The sequence below is a fragment of the Hypanus sabinus genome, chromosome 17 (genome assembly GCF_030144855.1).
Source record: "Hypanus sabinus isolate sHypSab1 chromosome 17, sHypSab1.hap1, whole genome shotgun sequence".
In the NCBI taxonomy this organism is placed as follows: Eukaryota; Metazoa; Chordata; class Chondrichthyes; order Myliobatiformes; family Dasyatidae; genus Hypanus; species Hypanus sabinus.
Genome location: NC_082722.1, coordinates 23,479,646 through 23,499,183, shown reverse-complemented (window position 1 = coordinate 23,499,183; position 19,538 = coordinate 23,479,646). Strand labels below are relative to the sequence as shown.

At 42.6% G+C, this 19,538-nt stretch overlaps 1 protein-coding gene across 7 annotated transcripts in view; it reads right to left on the bottom strand.

Moving 5' to 3' along the window:
• The window catches only part of nup93 (nucleoporin 93), a 180,020-nt gene that overhangs the window by 29,707 nt on the left and 130,775 nt on the right, over window positions 1–19,538 (bottom strand). For all 7 annotated transcript variants that reach the window (XM_059992664.1, XM_059992667.1, XM_059992666.1 and 4 more), the window contains 3 exons: window positions 18,603–18,768; window positions 17,764–17,857; window positions 15,602–15,793 (listed from right to left, as the gene is read on the bottom strand). In XM_059992664.1, coding sequence (XP_059848647.1) covers window positions 15,602–15,793; window positions 17,764–17,857; window positions 18,603–18,768 — 452 coding nt within the window. The remainder of the gene's footprint in view (window positions 1–15,601; window positions 15,794–17,763; window positions 17,858–18,602; window positions 18,769–19,538) is intronic.

Here is a 19,538-nt window from a genome sequence, read left to right as displayed (position 1 = left end):
TGGTGCTACATGAAACAACACAAAACTACAGTAGACTATGTGAGACAGCACAAGGCCACACTAGACTACGTAAAACAACATAAAAACTGCACTAGACTACAGACCTGCACAGGACTACATAAAGTGCACAAAACAGTGCAGAGCAGTACAATAATTAATAAACAAGACAACTGGCACAGTACAGGACAAATTACAATATAATAATAAATGATGTAGATGTCAGTCTAGACTCTGAGTATTGAGGAGTCTGATGGCTTGGGGAAAGAAACTGTGGCACAGTCTGGTCATGAGAGCCCATTTAGATCAGAAGACACAAGAGCAGAATTAGATCATTTGGCCCATCAAATCTACTCTGTCATTCCATCATGGCAGATTTATTATCCTTCTCAACTCCATTCTTGTACCTTCTCCACATAACCTTTGATGTCCTAATCAAGAACCGAACAACGTCCATGTTAAATATACCTAATAACATAGCCTTCACAGCTGTCTACGTCAATCAATTCCACAGATTCACCAACTTCTGGTTAAAGGAATCCCTCTCATCTTTGCTCTAAGGTAGTGGTCACCAACCTTTTAAAGCCCAAGATCCCCTACCTCGGTCTCAGTGAAAGGCAAGGTCGACTAGTTACACACATGCGCACAGGGGGCAGAAAGGACTGGAAGTAAAACCCCACAAACCGGAAGTAGAAATAATGTATAAACACCAGGGATACCTACCCTTTTTTGCACCACAGACCTGTTTAATATTGACAATATTCTTGCGGACTGGCCGACGGGGGGTGGGGAGGTTGGTGTTAAACACGACCGGAATACACCGACACAGGTTCCTTATGTCCAGTCTATTCTGCAATTTTTTCGCGGCTCTCAGCACTTAGGTTCTGTCCCGCTTGCTCACGTTTTTTCCCGCTGAAAACGCTCGACGCATTTGTCTTTAAGTGTGGGGTGCTTGGACTCAGGGTACCGAAGCTGTTTTGAGAGCTTCATTGCCTCGGACAGCCTCCCAGCCTGAACTGCAGCCTCCGCCCACCCGTCGCCAGACGCCTTGGCCAGGTGCGGCTGGGGTGAGAGATAAGGTCAGGGCCGGAGAGGTCCCCGTGCCAGGGCGCGGCAGTCGCAGTCCAGAGCGACCGACCAAGCGAGGAGTGTGACAGGCCTGCCTCCCCCCTTGTAGGATCTATCGGCTGACAAAAGTTTGTTTTAGTAGATCGCAGTGCGGTAGCTGCTCTGATACTTACGAACCCTGAGCCCGAATTAGGTCGTCTGCGAATATTTTAGCACCAGCTTCCCCACGAACTTTCGGTGTGGTGAACAGGTTTAGAGGCAGCGCTCATCTGTCCGCACTCCAGGCCCATAGCAACGGCACTTCCCACTGGCCGCGTTCTGGGCCAGTAGCGTCGGCGGTTCTCACCAGCCATGTCAGGTGAACACTGGCATGAGGGTATCACTGCCTTTAGACGACTGATGACCTTGCATGGGTTCAAGTTCAACAGTGGGCATGACAGGGAATGAAGAAAAGTGCAGCTGACTTATATTGTTTCCTCGCAGCCCGGTTGTTTGGGACCATTGAATTACACTGTGTAGTGCAGGGGAGCTACACGCATGCACACCGGGCAGAAAGAACGGAACTAAAACCCGCAACCCGGAAACAATCTCTCAACAGTATGTGTGTATTTATTTTTCATTTTTTTTTCGGGATCTACTGGGAAAGTCTCAAAGATCGACCAGTCGATCACGATCGATGGGTTGGCGACCACTGCTCGAAAGGGATGTCCTTCTATTCTGAGGCTGTGCCTGATGGTCCTAGACTCCTCCACTATAGCAAATATCCTCTCCACATCCACTCTCTCTAGATTTTTCAGTATTTGGAAGGTTTCAATGAGATCCTCTCTCATTCTTCTGAACTCCAGTGAGTACAGGCCAAAGCCATCAAATACTCCTCATACATTAACTCTCTATTTCCTGGGATCATTCTTGTAAACCTCCTCGGGACCCTTTCCAATGCTAGAACGTCCTTTCATAGTCAAGGAGCCCAAGGGTACTCACTATAATCCAAGTGCAGTTGGACCAGTGCCTTACAAAGCCTCAGGATTATATCATTGTTTTTATATTCTAGTCCTCTCGAAATGAATGCTAACATTGCATTTGCCTTCCTTACCACTGAAGCACACAACCTGCAAGTTAACCTGTAGGGAATACTGCACAATGACTCCCAAGTCCCTTTGCACCCCGATTTCTGAATTTTCCCCCCACTTATAAAATGGTCTATGCCTTTATTCCCTCTACCATGGCATAACCATTCACTTCCCTACAATATATTCCATCTGCCACTTCTTCGCCCGTTCTCTTAATTTAAGTCCTTTTGCAGAGTCCCTGCTATCTCAACACTACCTTCTACTCCACCTGTCTTCGTCTCTTCTGCAAACTTGCCCACAAAGCCATCAATGCCATCATCCAAATCATTGCCATACAAAGTACAAAGAAGCAGCTCCAACACTGATCCATGTGGAATGCCCCTAGTCACTGGCAACCAACCAGAAAAATCTCTTTTTATTCCTAATCTTTGCCTCCTGCCAATCACACAATCTTCTAAATATGCTAGTACATTTCCTGTAATACCATGGACTTTAATCTTGTTTAGGAGTCTCATGTGTGGCCCTTGTCAAAGGATTTCTGGAAATCCAATTAACTCAAAGTATATATATATATGTCACCATATACAATTCTGAGATTCATTTTCTTTTGGGCATATTCAGTAAATCCTAGAATCAATGAAAGACCGCACCCAACAGGGCGGGCAAACAACCAACGTGCAAAAGGAAAAAACTGCAAATACAAAAGAAAAAAGGAATAATAAAAATTAAAATAAACAATAAGCATCAAGAACATGAGATGAAGAGTCCTTGAAAGAGAGTCTATAATTTACAGGAACATTACAGGGATGGGTAAGTGAAGATGAATGAAGTTATCTCCTTTGGTTCAAGAGCCTGATGGTTGAGGGGTAATAACTCTTCCTGAACCTGGTGGTGTAAGTCCAGAGGCTCCTGCACCTTCTTCTTGACGGTAGCAGCACTGAGAGCATGACTTGGGAGTTGGGGGTCCTAATGATGGATGGTGCTTTCCTGCGACAATGCTCCATGTAGATGTGCTCAATGACGCGTGAGGCTTTACCCGTGATGGACTGAATTTTGTCTGTTACTTTTTGTAGGATTTCAGTTCAAGGGCTTTAGTGTTTCCATACTTGGCTGTGATGCAACCAGTCAACATACTCTCCACCACCCATCTATAGAAGGTTGTCAAAGTTTTAGATGTCATGCTGAATCTTTGTAAACTTCTAAGGAAGTAGAAGCACTGCTGTGCTTTCTTCATTAATGTACTTCATAATCATGCTGTGCTAACATGATAACGAAATGTCCTCCGAAATGATAACACCAAGGAAACTGACGTTATTGACCCTCTCCACCTCTGATCCCTCAGTGAGGACTATCTCATGAACCTTCAGTTTCCTCTTTCCAAAGCCAATAGTCTTATTGACATTGAGTAAGAGGTTGTTGCTGTGTAGGCAATAAACCAGATTTTCAATCTCACACCCATGTGCCGAAGGATCACTGGGGACCTGAGTCATCTCAACCACAAACTTTTCCAGATGCTACCATCCAGGAAACTGTACCACAGCATAAAAGCCAGGACCAACAGGCTCCGTGACAGCTTCTTTCACCAGATCATCAGTCTGATTAACTCATGCTGACACAACTGTATTTCTATGCTAGACAGACTGTCCAGTTGTACATACCATTTATTATAAATTACTATAAATTGTGCATTTAGATGGAGACGTAACGTAAAGATTTTTACTCATGTATATGAAGGATGTAAGTAATAAAGTCAATAAAATTCGTCACCACCCTCGATTGGGCCAACTGCAGTGGTGTCAGCAAACTTAAATATGGCATTAGAGCTGTGCTTAGTCACAGAGTCACAAGTCTAAAGATCGTAAAGCAGGGGTGCTGAGTACACAGCCTTGTGATGTACCTGTGCTGATGGAGATTGTAGAGGAGATGTTATTGCCAATCCAAACTGACTGGGGTTTGCAAGTGAGGAAATTGAGGATCCAATTGCACAAGGAGGTATGGAGGCCAAGGTCTTAAAGCTATTGATGAGTTTTCAGGGGATAACAGCCTCGAATGCCGAGCTGTAGTCAATAAATTGCATCCTGATGTATACATCTTTGATGTCCAGATGTTCCAGGGTTGAGTGGAGAGCCAATGGAATGGCATTTGCTGTGGAGCTGTTGTGCTGGTAGGCATACTGAAATGGATCCAAGCTGCTTCTCAGTCAAGAGTTGATCACCAATCATCAATCTCTCAGAACACTTTATCACAATAGATACAAGTGCTACTGGACAATAGTCATTGAGTCAGGTTACCACGCTTTTCTTAGGTACTGGTATAATTGAAGCCTGCTTGAAGCAAGTGGATGCCTCAGACTGCTGAAGAGAGAGGTTAAAGATCACAGTGAACACTCCAGCCAGTCGATCGGCACAGGTCTTTAGTACTTGACCAGGTACCCCATCTGGGCCAGATGCTTTCTGTGGGTTCACTGCCCTGATGAGACACATGTTGGCCTCAGAGACTGAAATTACAAAGTCACTGGGGGTGGTGGGATTTTATGAAGGTCCTTCCATGTTTTGGTGGTTAAAGTGAGCATAGAAGGCATTGAGCTCATCTGGAAACAAAGCCCTGTCATTACCTATATCGCTTAATTTCACTTTGTAACAGCTGTCACACATCCCTCACTGATTCAAGTTTAGTCTGCAAGTGTCACTTTGCCCATGAGATGGCTTTCTGCACATCACAGGTGAACCTCACATCTTACTTGGTCACCAGACCCTAATGCTTCAGAACTGGCTCTCAGCAGATTGCAGATCTCATGGTTCATCCAGACCTTCTGGTTGTGGAAGACTATGATTGATTTTGTGGGACATCCACTATCTATCCTGCCTGCTATTTCCTTAAAGAATTATCAGGCAAGGTTTCCCCTTAAGGAAATCATGCTGACTTTGGCATACTTTATCATGTGCCTCTATCTAAGTACCCAAAAACCTAATCCTTAACAATCAACTCCTAGAGCTTTCCAACCACTGAAGTCAGGCTAACTGACCTATAATTTTCTGTCCTTTGCCTCCCTCCCTTCTTAAAGAGCGGTGACATTTTCCAGTCCACTGGAACCATTCCAGAAACTAGTTATTCTTGAACGATCACTATTACTACCAGAAAAATATCAGCTACCTCTTACAGAAACCCAGCATATAGTCCATCTGGTCCAGCCAAATTATCCACCTTTCAGCTTCCCAGGCACCTTCTCCTTAGCAATAGCAACATCACTCACTTCTGCCCTGTGTGCACAGATTTTTGGCATACAGCTGATGTCTTCCACAGTGAAGACTGACACAAAATACTTATTCAGTTTGTCTGCCATTTCTTTGTCCCCCATTACAACCCCTCCAGTATCATGATATCCACTCCCACCTCTCCTTTACTCTTTATATATCTGGAAAAACTTTTGGGATCATAAGACCATAAGACATAGGAGTAGAGTTAGGCCATCTGGCCCATTGAGTCTGCTCCGCCATTCAATCATGGCTGATTTTTTTTTCTCTATGTCCTCCCCAACCCCAGTTCCTGGCCTTCTTCCAGTAACCTCTGATGCCATGTCCAATCAAGAACCTATCAATCTCTGCCTTATATACACCCAATGACCTGGCCTCCACAGATGTATGTGGCAACAAATTCCACCAATTCACCACCCTTTGACTAAAGAAATTTCTCTGCATCTCTCTTTTGAAAGAGCACTCCTCTATCCTGAGGCTGTGCCCTCTTGTCCTAGACTCTCCCACCTTGGGAAACATCCTCTCCACATCTACTCTGTCTAGGCCTTTCAACAATCAGAAAGTTTCTATGCGATCCCTCCCTCATCCTTCTGAATTCCAACAAGTACAGGCCCAGAGCCATCAAATGTTCCTCGTATGATAACCCTTTCATCCCTGGAATCATCCTTGTGAACCTCCTCTGCACTCCCTCCAATGCTAACATACCTTTTCTAAGATGAGGGGCCCAGAACTGCTCACAATACTTAAGCTGAGGCCTCACCAATATCATCTATTATTAGGTAGCCTAATATTTCATGTCTCTCTTTGCCTTCTAATTGTCTTCTGTTGGATTTAAAGTCTTCCTAACCCTCCAACTTTGCACAAAATATTGCTATATTATAAGCCTTCTCTCTTGCTTTCATGTTGTCTTTGACTTCCCTTGTCAGCCACAGTTGTCTCACCTTCGCTTTAGAATACTTCTACTTCTTGTATCTGTCCTGCATCTTCCAAGTCGCCCCAGATACTCCAGTCATTGCTGTTCTACTCTCATCGATGATAGTGTCTCCTCCCAATCTATGTAAGCGCTACAAGATCATCTACCTTATTCTGTATACTGCGTGCATTTAAATATAACACCTCCAGTTCTGGATTCATCACCTTTTTCAATTTTGCCGCCATCAAGTTCTAATTTAATTATCATTCAACCATACATAAATACCCATGGATACAGATAAACGAAACAGCATTACTCTGCTGCCAAGGTGCAAAACACAGAACTAAGTCGCACACAGCACAAGGCATGTACAAGACAGCAAATGAAATAGTCACAACAAAAAAAAAAATTCAAGACCCTGCGTTCATGAATGTTGCAGCAGACTGCAGTCAAACACAATACGTCAAGCGAACACTGTGGAGCAAGTACCGACTTCAACTTGCAAACGTCACCGCAAAGCCTCTGGTGCAACGCAACTGCCCTTCTCCTGGGTGGCTGTAAACGGGTGCCCAGTCCTTACTGTGACCAAGGCCACGCAGCCACCCCTCCCCTACCAATAAATCAGTGAATCAGACGTAGTATTTCACATTAAGAATGTCCAAAAGGGTCTTGCAGTTGTAACAAATGTTTTTAAAAGACGTGCTGCCATCTTACCAGGAACACTCCAGTAAGTTACTGGAAGTGAAATTCTTATACCTATCTAAACTTTGTCTTTTTATTTATTCTGGAGACTTCTGTAATCTTTCCTGCATTCTCCTTCCCTTTTACTTTTCCAAACTCTTGAACTGTTAAACCTACTATTTCATTTAAAAACACATTTCAACCCATCACACTGATTACAATTTTGCTCTTTCATCTGCCTATCCTTCCTCAGTCTCACTACCCACTGCATCTACTTGTATACCAACTGCCCCATCCTCAGCCTTATCACTACAGTTCCCACGCCCCTACCAAATTAGTTTAAACCCTCTCCAACAGCTCTAGCAAACCTGCCCTCAAGGATATTGGTCCTCCTGAAGTTCAGGTGTAATCCATCCTTTTTGTACAGGTCCCAATGATCTAGATATCGGAAATCCTGCCCTCTGTACCAATTCCTGAGCCACGTATTAATCTGCTAAATCATCCAATTCTTCTCCTCACTGGCACATGGCACACGCAGCAATCCAGAGATTAGTATCCTGGAGGTCCTACTTTTCAACTTTCTATCTAACTCCTCTTCAGAACCTCATCCCCAGCCTGATGATAACGATAAGAGTAAAGGTGTTCTAGTCCCGAATGATAATGGAGTACAATTCTGCTGTTGTTACATTTGACTGATGGTGACTTATGTATTCTCAATTTTCTTCTTGAAATCTGTCCCAGGTAAATATAATTAGATGATGGAGCTTGTCCTCAAGAGTGAAGACAGGACTTTATTTCAGCCTTATATTTTGCGTGGATTTCTTGTGACTACTGCTAAATTCAAATAAATATCAAAAATTATTGTTTTGTTTACAATAACCAGAAGTTGAGATCAAAGTTCTATGGCCTTGCCACACTCATTAGGAAATGCTAGTGGATAATTAAGCAGCCAACTCAAATAGGGAGATCCAAGAACTTCCACATCCTTAGTGCTGTCAGTGCACAGCATCAATGCCAGGAATGAGCCTAAAGCATTTTCAGTTCAGTAGTGACAAATGGATGTTTCACTTCAATTCACACCCGAGGTAAGTGCCAACACAGAAGCCAGTCATCAGCTAATTTAATTCCTTTTCCAAAATATCAAGAATGGCTGAGTGCACCAGACACTACAAATGGTTAGGCTAGCACGGGGGTCGGCAACCTGCGGCTCCCGAGCCATTTGTGGCTCTTTCACCTCTGTGCTGCGGCTCCCTGTGGCTTTGGGAAATAATTGGTCAGTATTTAATTAAAATGTATTTTATGTTAGTTTGTTAGCTTTTGAAATGTAATTCTAAATTTGAAGATTATGGTGATCTTGTACAATCTAAGTGTGGCGACATCCGAAACGGCTCACAATTAGCCAGCATTCCGGCTAAGGGAGATAGCCTACGGGGGTTTGTGAGTACGCGTCTTTTGCAGCATCTGCGTCCATGGGGGCTGGGTTGAAAGAGGCTTAAAAGCAAGGCTGTTTAGTTCGAATAAAGCTATCTTTGACTGCAGTTTACTGACACCGCTACAACGTGTTTTTATCGCTGGCTGTCTAGAGGGGAGGTGCTGAAACGCTTTGTCGCGTGTCTGGAAGAAGTGAAAACTTTCCTGGGCAGCAAAGGGCTCACCTTTCCTGAGCTGGAACAGCCAGAGTGGCTGGAAAAGCTACACTTCATGGTAGACATGACAGCGCACCTGAACACGCTGAACACAGCTCTTCAGGGGAAAGGACGTACAGCCCTGCACATGTTGGAGGATGTTTTGGCATTCGAGCGCAAGTTGACAGTGCTTGCCAGAGATTTACAGAAAGGCACTTTGTCTCACTTCCCCAATTTGAGAGAGTTCAAACAAGGTCACGACATGATAATTTCGGAGTATTTACATTCTGCAATCATCGCAATGCAAACATCGTTTGGGAAACGCTTCTGTGAGTTCAGAGAGGAAAAAAACACATTATCCTTCCCGGTCACTCCCTTAAGCATCGATCCTTCCCTACTGAATACGACTGCATTGGCAGGTGTGAGTCAACCTGATCTTGAGATGGAACTGGCCGACATAGCCGACAAAGACATATGGGTGTCCAAGTTTAGACGCTTGACAGCAGACCTTGAAGATGTTGCCCGTTCTTGCTCAGAAACACAAATGGAGTGATATTGAAAACCTTCCAAAACCGGACAAACTTGTGTTCGAAACATGGAATGCTATGCCCGACATTTATGTAAACATTAAAAAGTATGCGCTTTGAGTCCTGTCGATCTTTGGATCCACATATGTAAGTGAGCAGGTGTTCTCCAACATGAACTTTATTAAAAACAAACATCGCGCATGCCTCACAGATGACAGCTTGCGATCCTGTGTAAAGATGAAGGTGACGTCATACAGCCCTGATGTGCAGACGCTGTGCGCTGAGGTCCAGGAGCAGAAATCCCATTAACCAAGTATGATAAATATTTTAATTGCCTATTATTTTATGTGTATTCATATTTTTTCATTGTTCAGTGAAATAGTCCTTTTATTTTTCAGGCTGACAGCTGGCTGATGTTATTTTTGGTTTGCTGCTGGCGGAAAATTTAAGTTCGGCGTTTTTCATAAATACAAGAAGGACTCAAATAGACATTGAGTATTTTACTTAAAAGTAACTTTCAACCCAACGTCTTTTTTTCGGAGTTCAAAATGTTTTTGTTGCATGCAGAAATGTAATTTCGTTTTCTCTGCAGGAGTTCATCAATTTCATAAATGCAACACATTATAGTTTGTTTATACATAGCATAAAGGCAAAAAAAACGTTGTATGCAGTGTTATTTCATTTTAAATGTCAAACGGGTTTTGCGGCTCCCAGTGTTTTCTTTTCTGTGGGAAACGGGTCCAAGTGGCTCTTTCAGTGGTAAAGGTTGCTGACCCCTGGGCTAGCAGATAACATTCCAGCTGGAGTTTTGAAGATTTGCAAAACAAACTGAATCCTTAACCAAGCTCTTTCAACATTGACTTCTACCAATAATGTGGCAAATTACTCAGGTATACATCTTGTTCCAAAAAAAAAACAGAACAAATCCAGTTTGGCCAGTTTCCACTCCATTCTTAATCATCAATACAATAATCATCACCATTACTAACTCACAGTTGCTTGCTTTGAATTTAGCCAGGAAGAGATTTCCAAGCACCTTTACAGTCTTAGCCCAAAGATAAACTAAAGAACTGAATTCCAGGAAAGAGTGATAGCCCTTAGTATCGAGGAGTCCTGGATATACAGGAAGGAATAGGAATCAAAGGGAAATCTCTCTACCGGCTGCAGCACACGGAGGAATGGTTGCAGCCACTGGAAGTTACTGAGGCTTTTAAGGCAGCGTCGCAAGCTCTGATGCATCCTCAGCTGCATCTTCGATGATATCTGCTGCTGTTACAAAATTTCAATACTATTTGCAACTCCTCAGAAAATGTAGCTGCAGTTGCCTGTATTAAGCTGTTCAGTATTACATAAACTTTCTAACTACAGGGGTCAATCATCTCAAATCATAATCACCTATTATTGAATTCAATCACATTACCTTCAACACACTGGAAGCCACCACTGACCAGAAAGTTGACCACCAATTTGGGTGCAAGTTAGGTCCACAGCTGGGTATATGTACCCAGTGAGTCATTCACTGACTCTTCAAAGCCATTCTGTTAGCTGTTAATGAAACCATTTCACAAGTCAGTATATATGAAGGAACGGACTCCATTTGCCCAGGTGAACATTCAAGCTAAGCCTCTCTCAGAATATCCAATCCAGCTTGATTGACACTTAGTCACCAACCCAAACATTAAATCCTGCAATTTGCTTGAAACCTATGTCCTGTAGTATTTGATATTTCTATCCTGTGGCATATCCACTACACAGTGCAAAACAATAACTCACCATTGGCACACTGATTACACCCATCATACCCACAGTAGGATGAGGAACAGAAGCACGGTTCCTCTGCAAGCCACACATCACACCAACTTGGAAAATCTGACCTATTCCTTCAATATCACTGTCCACATCCTGAATCTCACTACTAGATAGCAATATGGCAGTACTTTCACTAGTAGGGCAACAGCAGTTCCAGAAAATGTGGCACCACCTGAGAGACATACAGCATAGAAAGGGCCCCTCTGACCCACCATGCCAAAGCCTAAAGGCAAGTAGGAATGGGCAATACACACAAAATGCTGGAGGAACTCAGCAACTCAGGCAGCAATGGAGGATTGAGGTCAAGAGCCACAAGATGGAGCTCCAATCACCTCATCATTGGAAGGATTTGGAAGCTTCAGTGTGTGCAAAAAGGTGTACCAGGATGCTGCCTTGATTAGCGAGCATGTCTTATGAGGAGAGGTCTTCTTTTTGGAGAGGTGTCTTGATAGAGGTGTGTAAGACAATAAGATAGAGTGGACATTTCTACCTTTCTCCAGGTAGAAATGACTAATAAAAGGGGGCATAACGTTAAGGTGTGGGAGGAAAGCGGGGGGGGGGGGGGGGGGGTGGAATGTCAGAGTTAGTATTTTTTAAATATATGGCGTGTAAGGTGCATGGAAAGTACTGCTAGGGGTGCTGGTAGAGGTAGATATATTAGGTCCATTTAAGAGACACTTAGCCACACAGTTGAAAGAAAAGTGGACGGCTGTGTGGGAAGGAAGGGTTAGATTGACCTTTGAGTAGGTTAAAGGACTGGCATGTCATCGTGGGCTGAAGTGACTGCACTGTGCTATCTTCCATGTACTATGTTCATATATGGAGGAAGATAAGCAGTCGATGTTTGAGGACGAAACATCAACTATTTATTTTCCTCCATAAATGCTACCTGAGCTGCTCAGTTCATGCAGATTTTGTCCGTTGCTCAACATTTCCAGTATCTGCAGAATCTCATGTTTGGGATGGGCAATAAATGCTGGCCTTGCAAATATCAATCATATCCCTCAATTACTGTTAAAACCTCAGTATTAACGGGGAAAAAAACACGATTGTTTGCAACCAAGGCTCACATTAAAATACTCTGAGCAAAACATTAGTTATGTTAAATAATCAATGTTTCAACATACGCATGCAGTGAGTTTTATTTGTATGAGGTCTTATATGCCAGAACTGGGGATCACGACATTGGTTGTGACATGATGAAACTTTACAAGTATCTTAAAATGCTTGTCTAGATTAGAGTTAAAATACAAGGTCAGCTTGCATTTGCAAAATACTGTACTTAACGAAATTGAAGGGTAAGATAATCAAAAAGTGCAAAATGATAAAATCAATTCATGCAAAGAAATGAATGTCTTGAGGAATCTAGATAAAAAGATTATTTTAAAATTAGGAGTAATAATTGGAAGAAGTTTTACACCAATAATTGGAAGAAGTGTTAAATCTAGAGCTTGGTCCCCAACAGGTTGTGGCTATAAGATGACTTGCTGATTTCAAGATGGAAAATATGCCAGCTGGTGGTGTAGTAGCATCTGCACCAGACTTCAAGGCGAGTGGTCCTGGGTTTGAATCTAGCCAGATCCTTGCACACTGTCCATCTGTGCTGAGTGCAGCATTGAGCTAGCAAGGTTGCTGCCTGTTGTGCCACAAGGTGTGGTGAAGAACAAGAAGATGGAAGAAGAAAAACCATCAAAGGAAATGAAGCAAAAATGTGAAATAGTGTTGATTTGAAACAGCATCTATGAATCTCTTATCAAAATGAAATTACCAAATATACAATTTCAAAGCAGTTTAACAACTGTCCAAAGATCATCCAAAATTGGATAATCCAATCACAAACAAGAGAAAATCCACAGATGCTGGAAATCCAACCAACACACATAAAATGCCAGAGGGACTCAACGGGCCAAGCAGCATCTATGGAAAAAAGTGAAGTTGATGTTTCAGGCCAAGACCCTTCAGCGGGACTGGAGAAAAGGCGATGAGGAGTAGATTTAAAAAATGGGTGAGGGGAGGGAGAAACACAAGATGATAGGTGAAACCGGGAGGTGGAGGGATGAAGTAAAGAGCTGGGAAGTTGATTGGTGAAACAGATACTGGGCTGGAGAAGGGTTATCTTAAAGGGGAAGACCGGTCATGGAAAAAAAGGGTGGGAGGAGCACCAGAAGGAGGTGATGGGCAAGCAAGAAGATAAGGTGAGAGAATGAAAAGGGGGGTGGGAAATGGGAAACGAAGGTGGGGGGGGGGGGGCATTACCCCACCAGCCTCTGTGACAGCACATAATTCTCTAGAACTTCTGCCATCTCCAATGGGATCCCACCAAGCATGTCCTTCCCTCCTCCCCCCCCCAACCACTTTCTGCTTTCTGTAAGGATCCCTCATCCACTGGTCCCTCCTAGTACTTACCCTTGCAAGTGGAACAAGTACTACACTTGTCACTACATCACCTCCCTCACAAACATTCAGGGCCCCAAACTCATCTGCGAGTCTGTTGGGGTCATATACTGTGTCTGGTACTCCGAGTGTGGCCTCCTGTATATCGGTGACACCCGATGTAAATTTGGAGTCTGCTTCGCCAAGCACCTATGCTTCGTCCGCCAGAAGCAATAGGATCTCCTAATAGCCACCAATTTTAATTTCACTTCCCATTCCAACATGTCAATCCATGGCCTCCTCTAACTGTCACAATGAGGCCATACTGAAGATGGAGGAACAACACCTTTCATTCTACCTGAGTTGCCTCCAACCTCATAGCATGAATATCAATTTCTCGAGCTTCCTTCCAGTAATGCTCCCCTCCACTCCACCATTCCCAATCCCCTTTTCCTTCTCACCTCATCTCCCTCCCTATCACCACCCTCCAGAGCTATTCCCCCCTTTCTGTCCGCTTCTATTACACTCCTCCTTCTCCAGCCCTGTATCTTTCACCAGTCAACTTCCCAGCTAGTTACTTCATCCCTCCCCCCTCACAGCTTCACCTATCACCTTGTGTTTCCCTCTCCCACCCTTTATACCTCATCCTCCACGTTTTTCCCTCTAGTCCGGCTGAAGGGTCTCAGCCTGAAACGTTGACTGTACTTTTTTCCAATTCATGCTGCCTGGCCTGCTGAGGTCCTCCATGACACTGGATAAAGTTGCTGATGACACAACTATAGTTGACAGAATTTCAGATGGTGATGATGAGGCATACAGGAGCCAAGATACTGTAGATCAGCTGGTTGAGTGGTGCCGCAACAACAACCTCGGTATGACAAGAAAACTGATTGTGGAGATCAGGAAGGGGAGGTCAAAAGAACACACACTAGTCCTCATTGAGGGATCAGCAGTGGAAAAGATGTCAACATCTCCGAAAATCTATCCTGGGTTCAACACACTGATGCAATTATAAAGATAGCACGACAGCCACTACATTTCATTAGGAGTTTGAGAAAATTTGGTACGTCAACAAAGACTCTAATGAATGTCTAGAGGTATACCGTGGACAGTATTCTAACTGGTTGCACCATCTTCTGGTATGGAGGCCGCTGTACAGGACTGGAAAAAGCTAAAAATTAAAGTCCTAAACTCAGCAAGCTCCATCATGGAGCATCCCCAGCATTAAGGACACCTTCAAAACATTATTCCTGAAGGCAGCAGCCACCACCATTACGAACCCCCATCACCCAGGACATGCCCTCTTCTCAGTGCTACCATCAAGGTGGTGGTACAGGAGCTTGAAGACACACACTCCACCCGCTAGGAACAGCATCTTCCCCTCTCCTTTTACACTACTTAATTTAATTTCTTGTATGAATTTCTTATTGTAATATGGAGTTTTAAATTATGTATTGCAATGTACTGCAGCCACAAACCAAGCTTCATGATACATGCCAGTGATATTAAACCTGATTCTGATAGGTACAGATGAGATTTACCAGGACAATGGCAAGGTGATGGGCTTCTATTATACAAAATACCCACAGAAACTGGGTTTATTTCCACAGCCAAGAACATTAGTGGCAATTAAAGCCTTCCCCACTGACAAGAGGGTGATAGCAATCTGAAGTCACATTTAATACAATTAGCAAGAAAAAAATTAGAAGAGAAATGAACTTTTCCAGTATATCATGCTGTTACAGTATCTGGAACATGGTTCCTGAAAACAGCAGGAAGATATTCAGTAGCTATAATCAAAAGGGAATAGGACAGATACCTGCAAAGAATAAAACTGAGGAATAATGGAACTACTTGGGAAGTCATTTCTTAATAACTAATTGAAAATAAATTTAGGAACAAGAGCTGCAAAAATAAAAGCAGGTACGGGTGTACCCCGCTTTACGAATGTTCGCTTTATGCCTCTTCGCTTTTACAAAAGACCTACATAAGTAATCTGTTTTCACATTACAAAGAGAATTTTCGCTTTTACGAAAATTTTCCCATATAAATTAATGGTTCTTCACTTTACGCCATTTCAGTTTAAGAAAGGTTTCATAGGAACATTCTACTTTTGTAAAAGGGGGGGGGGGGGGGGAGAACACCTGTACTGCCAGCAGAGTACGTTAATAACTTTCCACCTGATGTTGAACTGCGAAATGATTAACGTCTATAGAAATGTAATCCAAAGTCTTTTTGCAAATCAGCTAAAAAGATCTCAAAATATTTCAACTTATATACTTACACAGTTGCGCGCTTTGGGCAGATGACTTTAGAAGAAGCTTTAGCTCATAAAGAACCAATGCCACATGCACTGCATGACAACGGAGTCGCTCCATGCGGAAAAGGAAAGCAATAGCTGCTTCAAACTGGGCTGTAAGGAACAACACTTGGAAATATAGGAAAGGATGTTGATTGGCTGCAAAATGTGATTCACCTGAGGGGGAAGAAAAAAAAATCAGCAAGTAGATTGTAATGAAAGACTTGATTCATTACAACTCTGGATTATTAGTTCACAGAACATTAAATACAAAATGATATGAGATAAGCGGTAACATAATCAAAGCAAAACCCCTCAGACTCTCAAAATCTGAAATAAACATATAGAAAACATTAGGAATCCTGAATGAAGCACAGTGGGCATACACATGGAATATGTGGATCAGCCTGTTTCTGTTCTACACAGACCCACTTCCTCAGTTCATTTTCTAGTACACCAAGGACTGCACTGGCGCTGCCTTCTACACTCATTCTAAACTCAGGCTCATTACTTTTGCTGCCAATTTTCAACCTGTCTTCACCTGTACATAATTAACCTAATTCAGGATCCTGATGTCTCCAAGTCAGGAGAGAGATTAACTACCAACATCTATTACAAACTAAAGACAAACAATCTGCTGGAGGAACTCAGCAGGCCAGGCAGCATCTGTGGTGGTAGTGGGGGAAGGAATTGTTGACATTTCAGGTTGAGACCCTACCGACCCCACAGGAATAGAATATTCTTTGGTTCACTCTGCCTTTTGTAAGAATCCTATTCCATTCTCCACTGACTCCTTTCTCAGCTATATTTTCTCCAATGAGACTTTATGAATAGATGCCTCCAAGATGCCTTCTTCCTTCCTCATTCTCAGTTTTTGTTCTTGCATTCCCACCCACCTGCACTCTGACAGCAATGTTCCACACAAATCCAGGCAACGTAACACTTGTCCTTTTACTCTACCCTTCCCACTATCCATGACTCAGTCATTTCTGTCACTTGCAGTTTTGATCCGGTGTACTGAATTCACTGCTCGTAACATGATCTCCTCTACACTGGATGAACCAATGCAGACCTGGACACCACTTTGCAGAACACCTGCAAAGTCTGTAGGGATGATCCTCAGCTTTCCATTGCCTGCCACTTGAATTCTCATCTCACTCCCACTCAGACCTATCAAATCTGTGTTCTCCAGTACTGTCAATGAAGCACAAATCAAGTACGAGGTACAGCCCCTCATCTTCCATCTGGGCATACTGCAGACTTCTATACTTAAAACTGCATTCACAACTGCAGATAACTTAATTTCTTATCATCTGTGATACTGGTTCACATTGGTTTCTCCCCCTTTTCTACTCTCTAGGAGTGGACGACATGTCTACTTTGAGCTGCTGGGCATGCCCTCCTGCTCTGCATTTCCTAGCTCTCACATTCTTTTGTCTATGTTCTCATTCTTCGCCTGCTCCAGTTCACTGACTGACCAGGTAGCCTGTACACTGCTTTCAACCCGAGATGTCCCTCCCCTGCAGCTTCTTAACAAGTTTTCCCCCCTCATTTTCAATCCTCACAAAAGCTTTCTGACCTGATTGTTTTTTTCTTCCCACAGACATAGTCTGACCTGAGTACTTCTCCTGTTTTCTGTTTTTGTTTTAGATTTTCAACATCTGCAGTACATTCAACTTTCAAATTTTAGGAATACTCAGGTCAGGCAGTATCTGCAGAGAAAGAAAAAGTTAATGGAAATTAGATAAATGGTTACTTGGCCCGAATTACGTGCAAATTAAATAAACTACCAACAAAAATTAATTGTCTAATTATCAAAGCAATGTGGAAGATGACAAATTTACTGGACAGACTTTCTAGAAAAAGGGCTTATACAGATGTTTATAAAAATGTCTTTTGACACAAAAGCACAAGTGAACTCCTTGTACTCACCATCTACACAATCAATGATATAGATGTTAAAGTGTACTGGTTTATACTTGTGGAACCCAACCAAGAGTTACACTTTCTTTCACTGTGCCATTTATTAATGGGCATCCATTAAATTCAAAGACATGCACCTGAATTGAGCCAAACTGGGGTACCAAACAGAACTGAAACTGAATAAATGCACAACTCATGACTGTTGAGTCCTGGCAGAAGCTTACCATACTCTTCCAACAGCTGACTCTGTAGTTGAGGAAGGGTTTGCTTATCCTGAGGTGAACTATTGCCATCATCTTCAAAACACACTTGATTCAGCTAGACATAATAAGAAGGACTTAGATCAACATACAGTTTTAGTATAAAAGTCCGTTCCATACACTATACATTAGATAAGGTTAATGTCCTACATATGACAGACTAATAACATGCATTAATGCTAAACTCTTGAGGGAATCCCTGTCAATGGTCTGAAATATCTATTTCACTCTTGAAGTCTCTGAGTTACCCAGTTTCTGCTCATGAATCTATGACCGCCCAGATCCTTGTGGCTAGCATAGAAACAGCCTTCATCTTCTGCCTATGCTGGAACTAAGTCATGTTATTATCTGGAATTTTTAAAAGAAATTATTTTACTAAAGGCAATGCCTTTTAAAGATTCTTAGAATTTTGTTAGGTTTTCCTTCATATGATAACCACATGACATTTTGTGCCTCATATCTCTTCTGCTTCTTCAAAATTAAAAATAATTCTTTTTAAAAAGTTTATGGAAACAAGCAAGCAGTGGATGGACAATGGGTGGACAAGCAACAAGACTAAAATGTGTGCATGTAGAAATTAGTATCTGAATTCCTATTGACTGTTAGTACTTCACTGATGCTTCTTCAAATGTGTTGCTATAAAAGTGGTAACAATACATAAAGATTTTTAATTGTGCAGCTAATAAAAGGACTATGATCTAAACCATTGAGGATGAGGCAAACACATGTGGAAAATAATGAGACCTGCAACATTGCCACCCTTTTAGACATGCAAGATGGGGAAATTTTAAACGAATACATACTTTTAACCAGAGATAGTCATCTGTTTTATCCGCAATCTCACTATGATTATCAGTAACATCACATCGACCAATGAGACAGTAAACCACTCTCTTATAAGGATCTGTGCTATTCCGTAATGTACGACGGTAATGTAGGCGAAGTTTGTTCTCTGCAGTGGGAGGTAATCTAGTGAAAAGCCAAAATGCAGAGTAATTATTGGTGAGAATATAAAAATAAAGCACACTGAAGTTTCAGCCTCCACATAAGAACATAAGAAATAGGAGCAGGAGTTGGCCATCCATCCCATCGTCCCTGCCCCACCATTCAATAAGATCATGGCTGATCTGTCCGTAAACTCAGCTCCATCTATCTGCCTTTTCCCCATAACCCTTAATTCCCCTACTATGTAAAAATCTATCTAACTGTATCTTAAATATATTTAGTGAAGAAGCCTCAACTGCTTCCCTGGGCAGAGAATTCCACAGATTCACCACTCTCTGGGAAAAACAGTTTCTCCTCATCTCCGTCCTAAATCTTCTCCCCTGAATCTTGAGGCAATGTCCCCGAGTTCTAGTCTCACCTACCAATGGAAACAACTTTCCTACTTCTATCTTATCTATCCCTTTCCAAATTTTGTATGTTTCTATAAGATCCCCTCTCATTTTTCTGAATTCCAGAGTATAGTCCCAGGCGACTCAATCTCTCCTCATAAGTTAACCCCTTCATCTCTGGAATCAACCTGGTGAACCTCCTCTGCATTGCTTCCAAAGCTAGTATATCTTTCTTCAAATATGGAGACCAGAACTCTACACAGTACTCCAGATGTGGCCTCACCAGTACCCTGTATAGTTGCAGTATGACCTCTCTGCTCTTGAATTCAATCCCACCATTTCCTTATCACCCAATATCAATTCCCCCTTCTCATCTTCCAAGGGACCTACATTGACTTTAGCCAC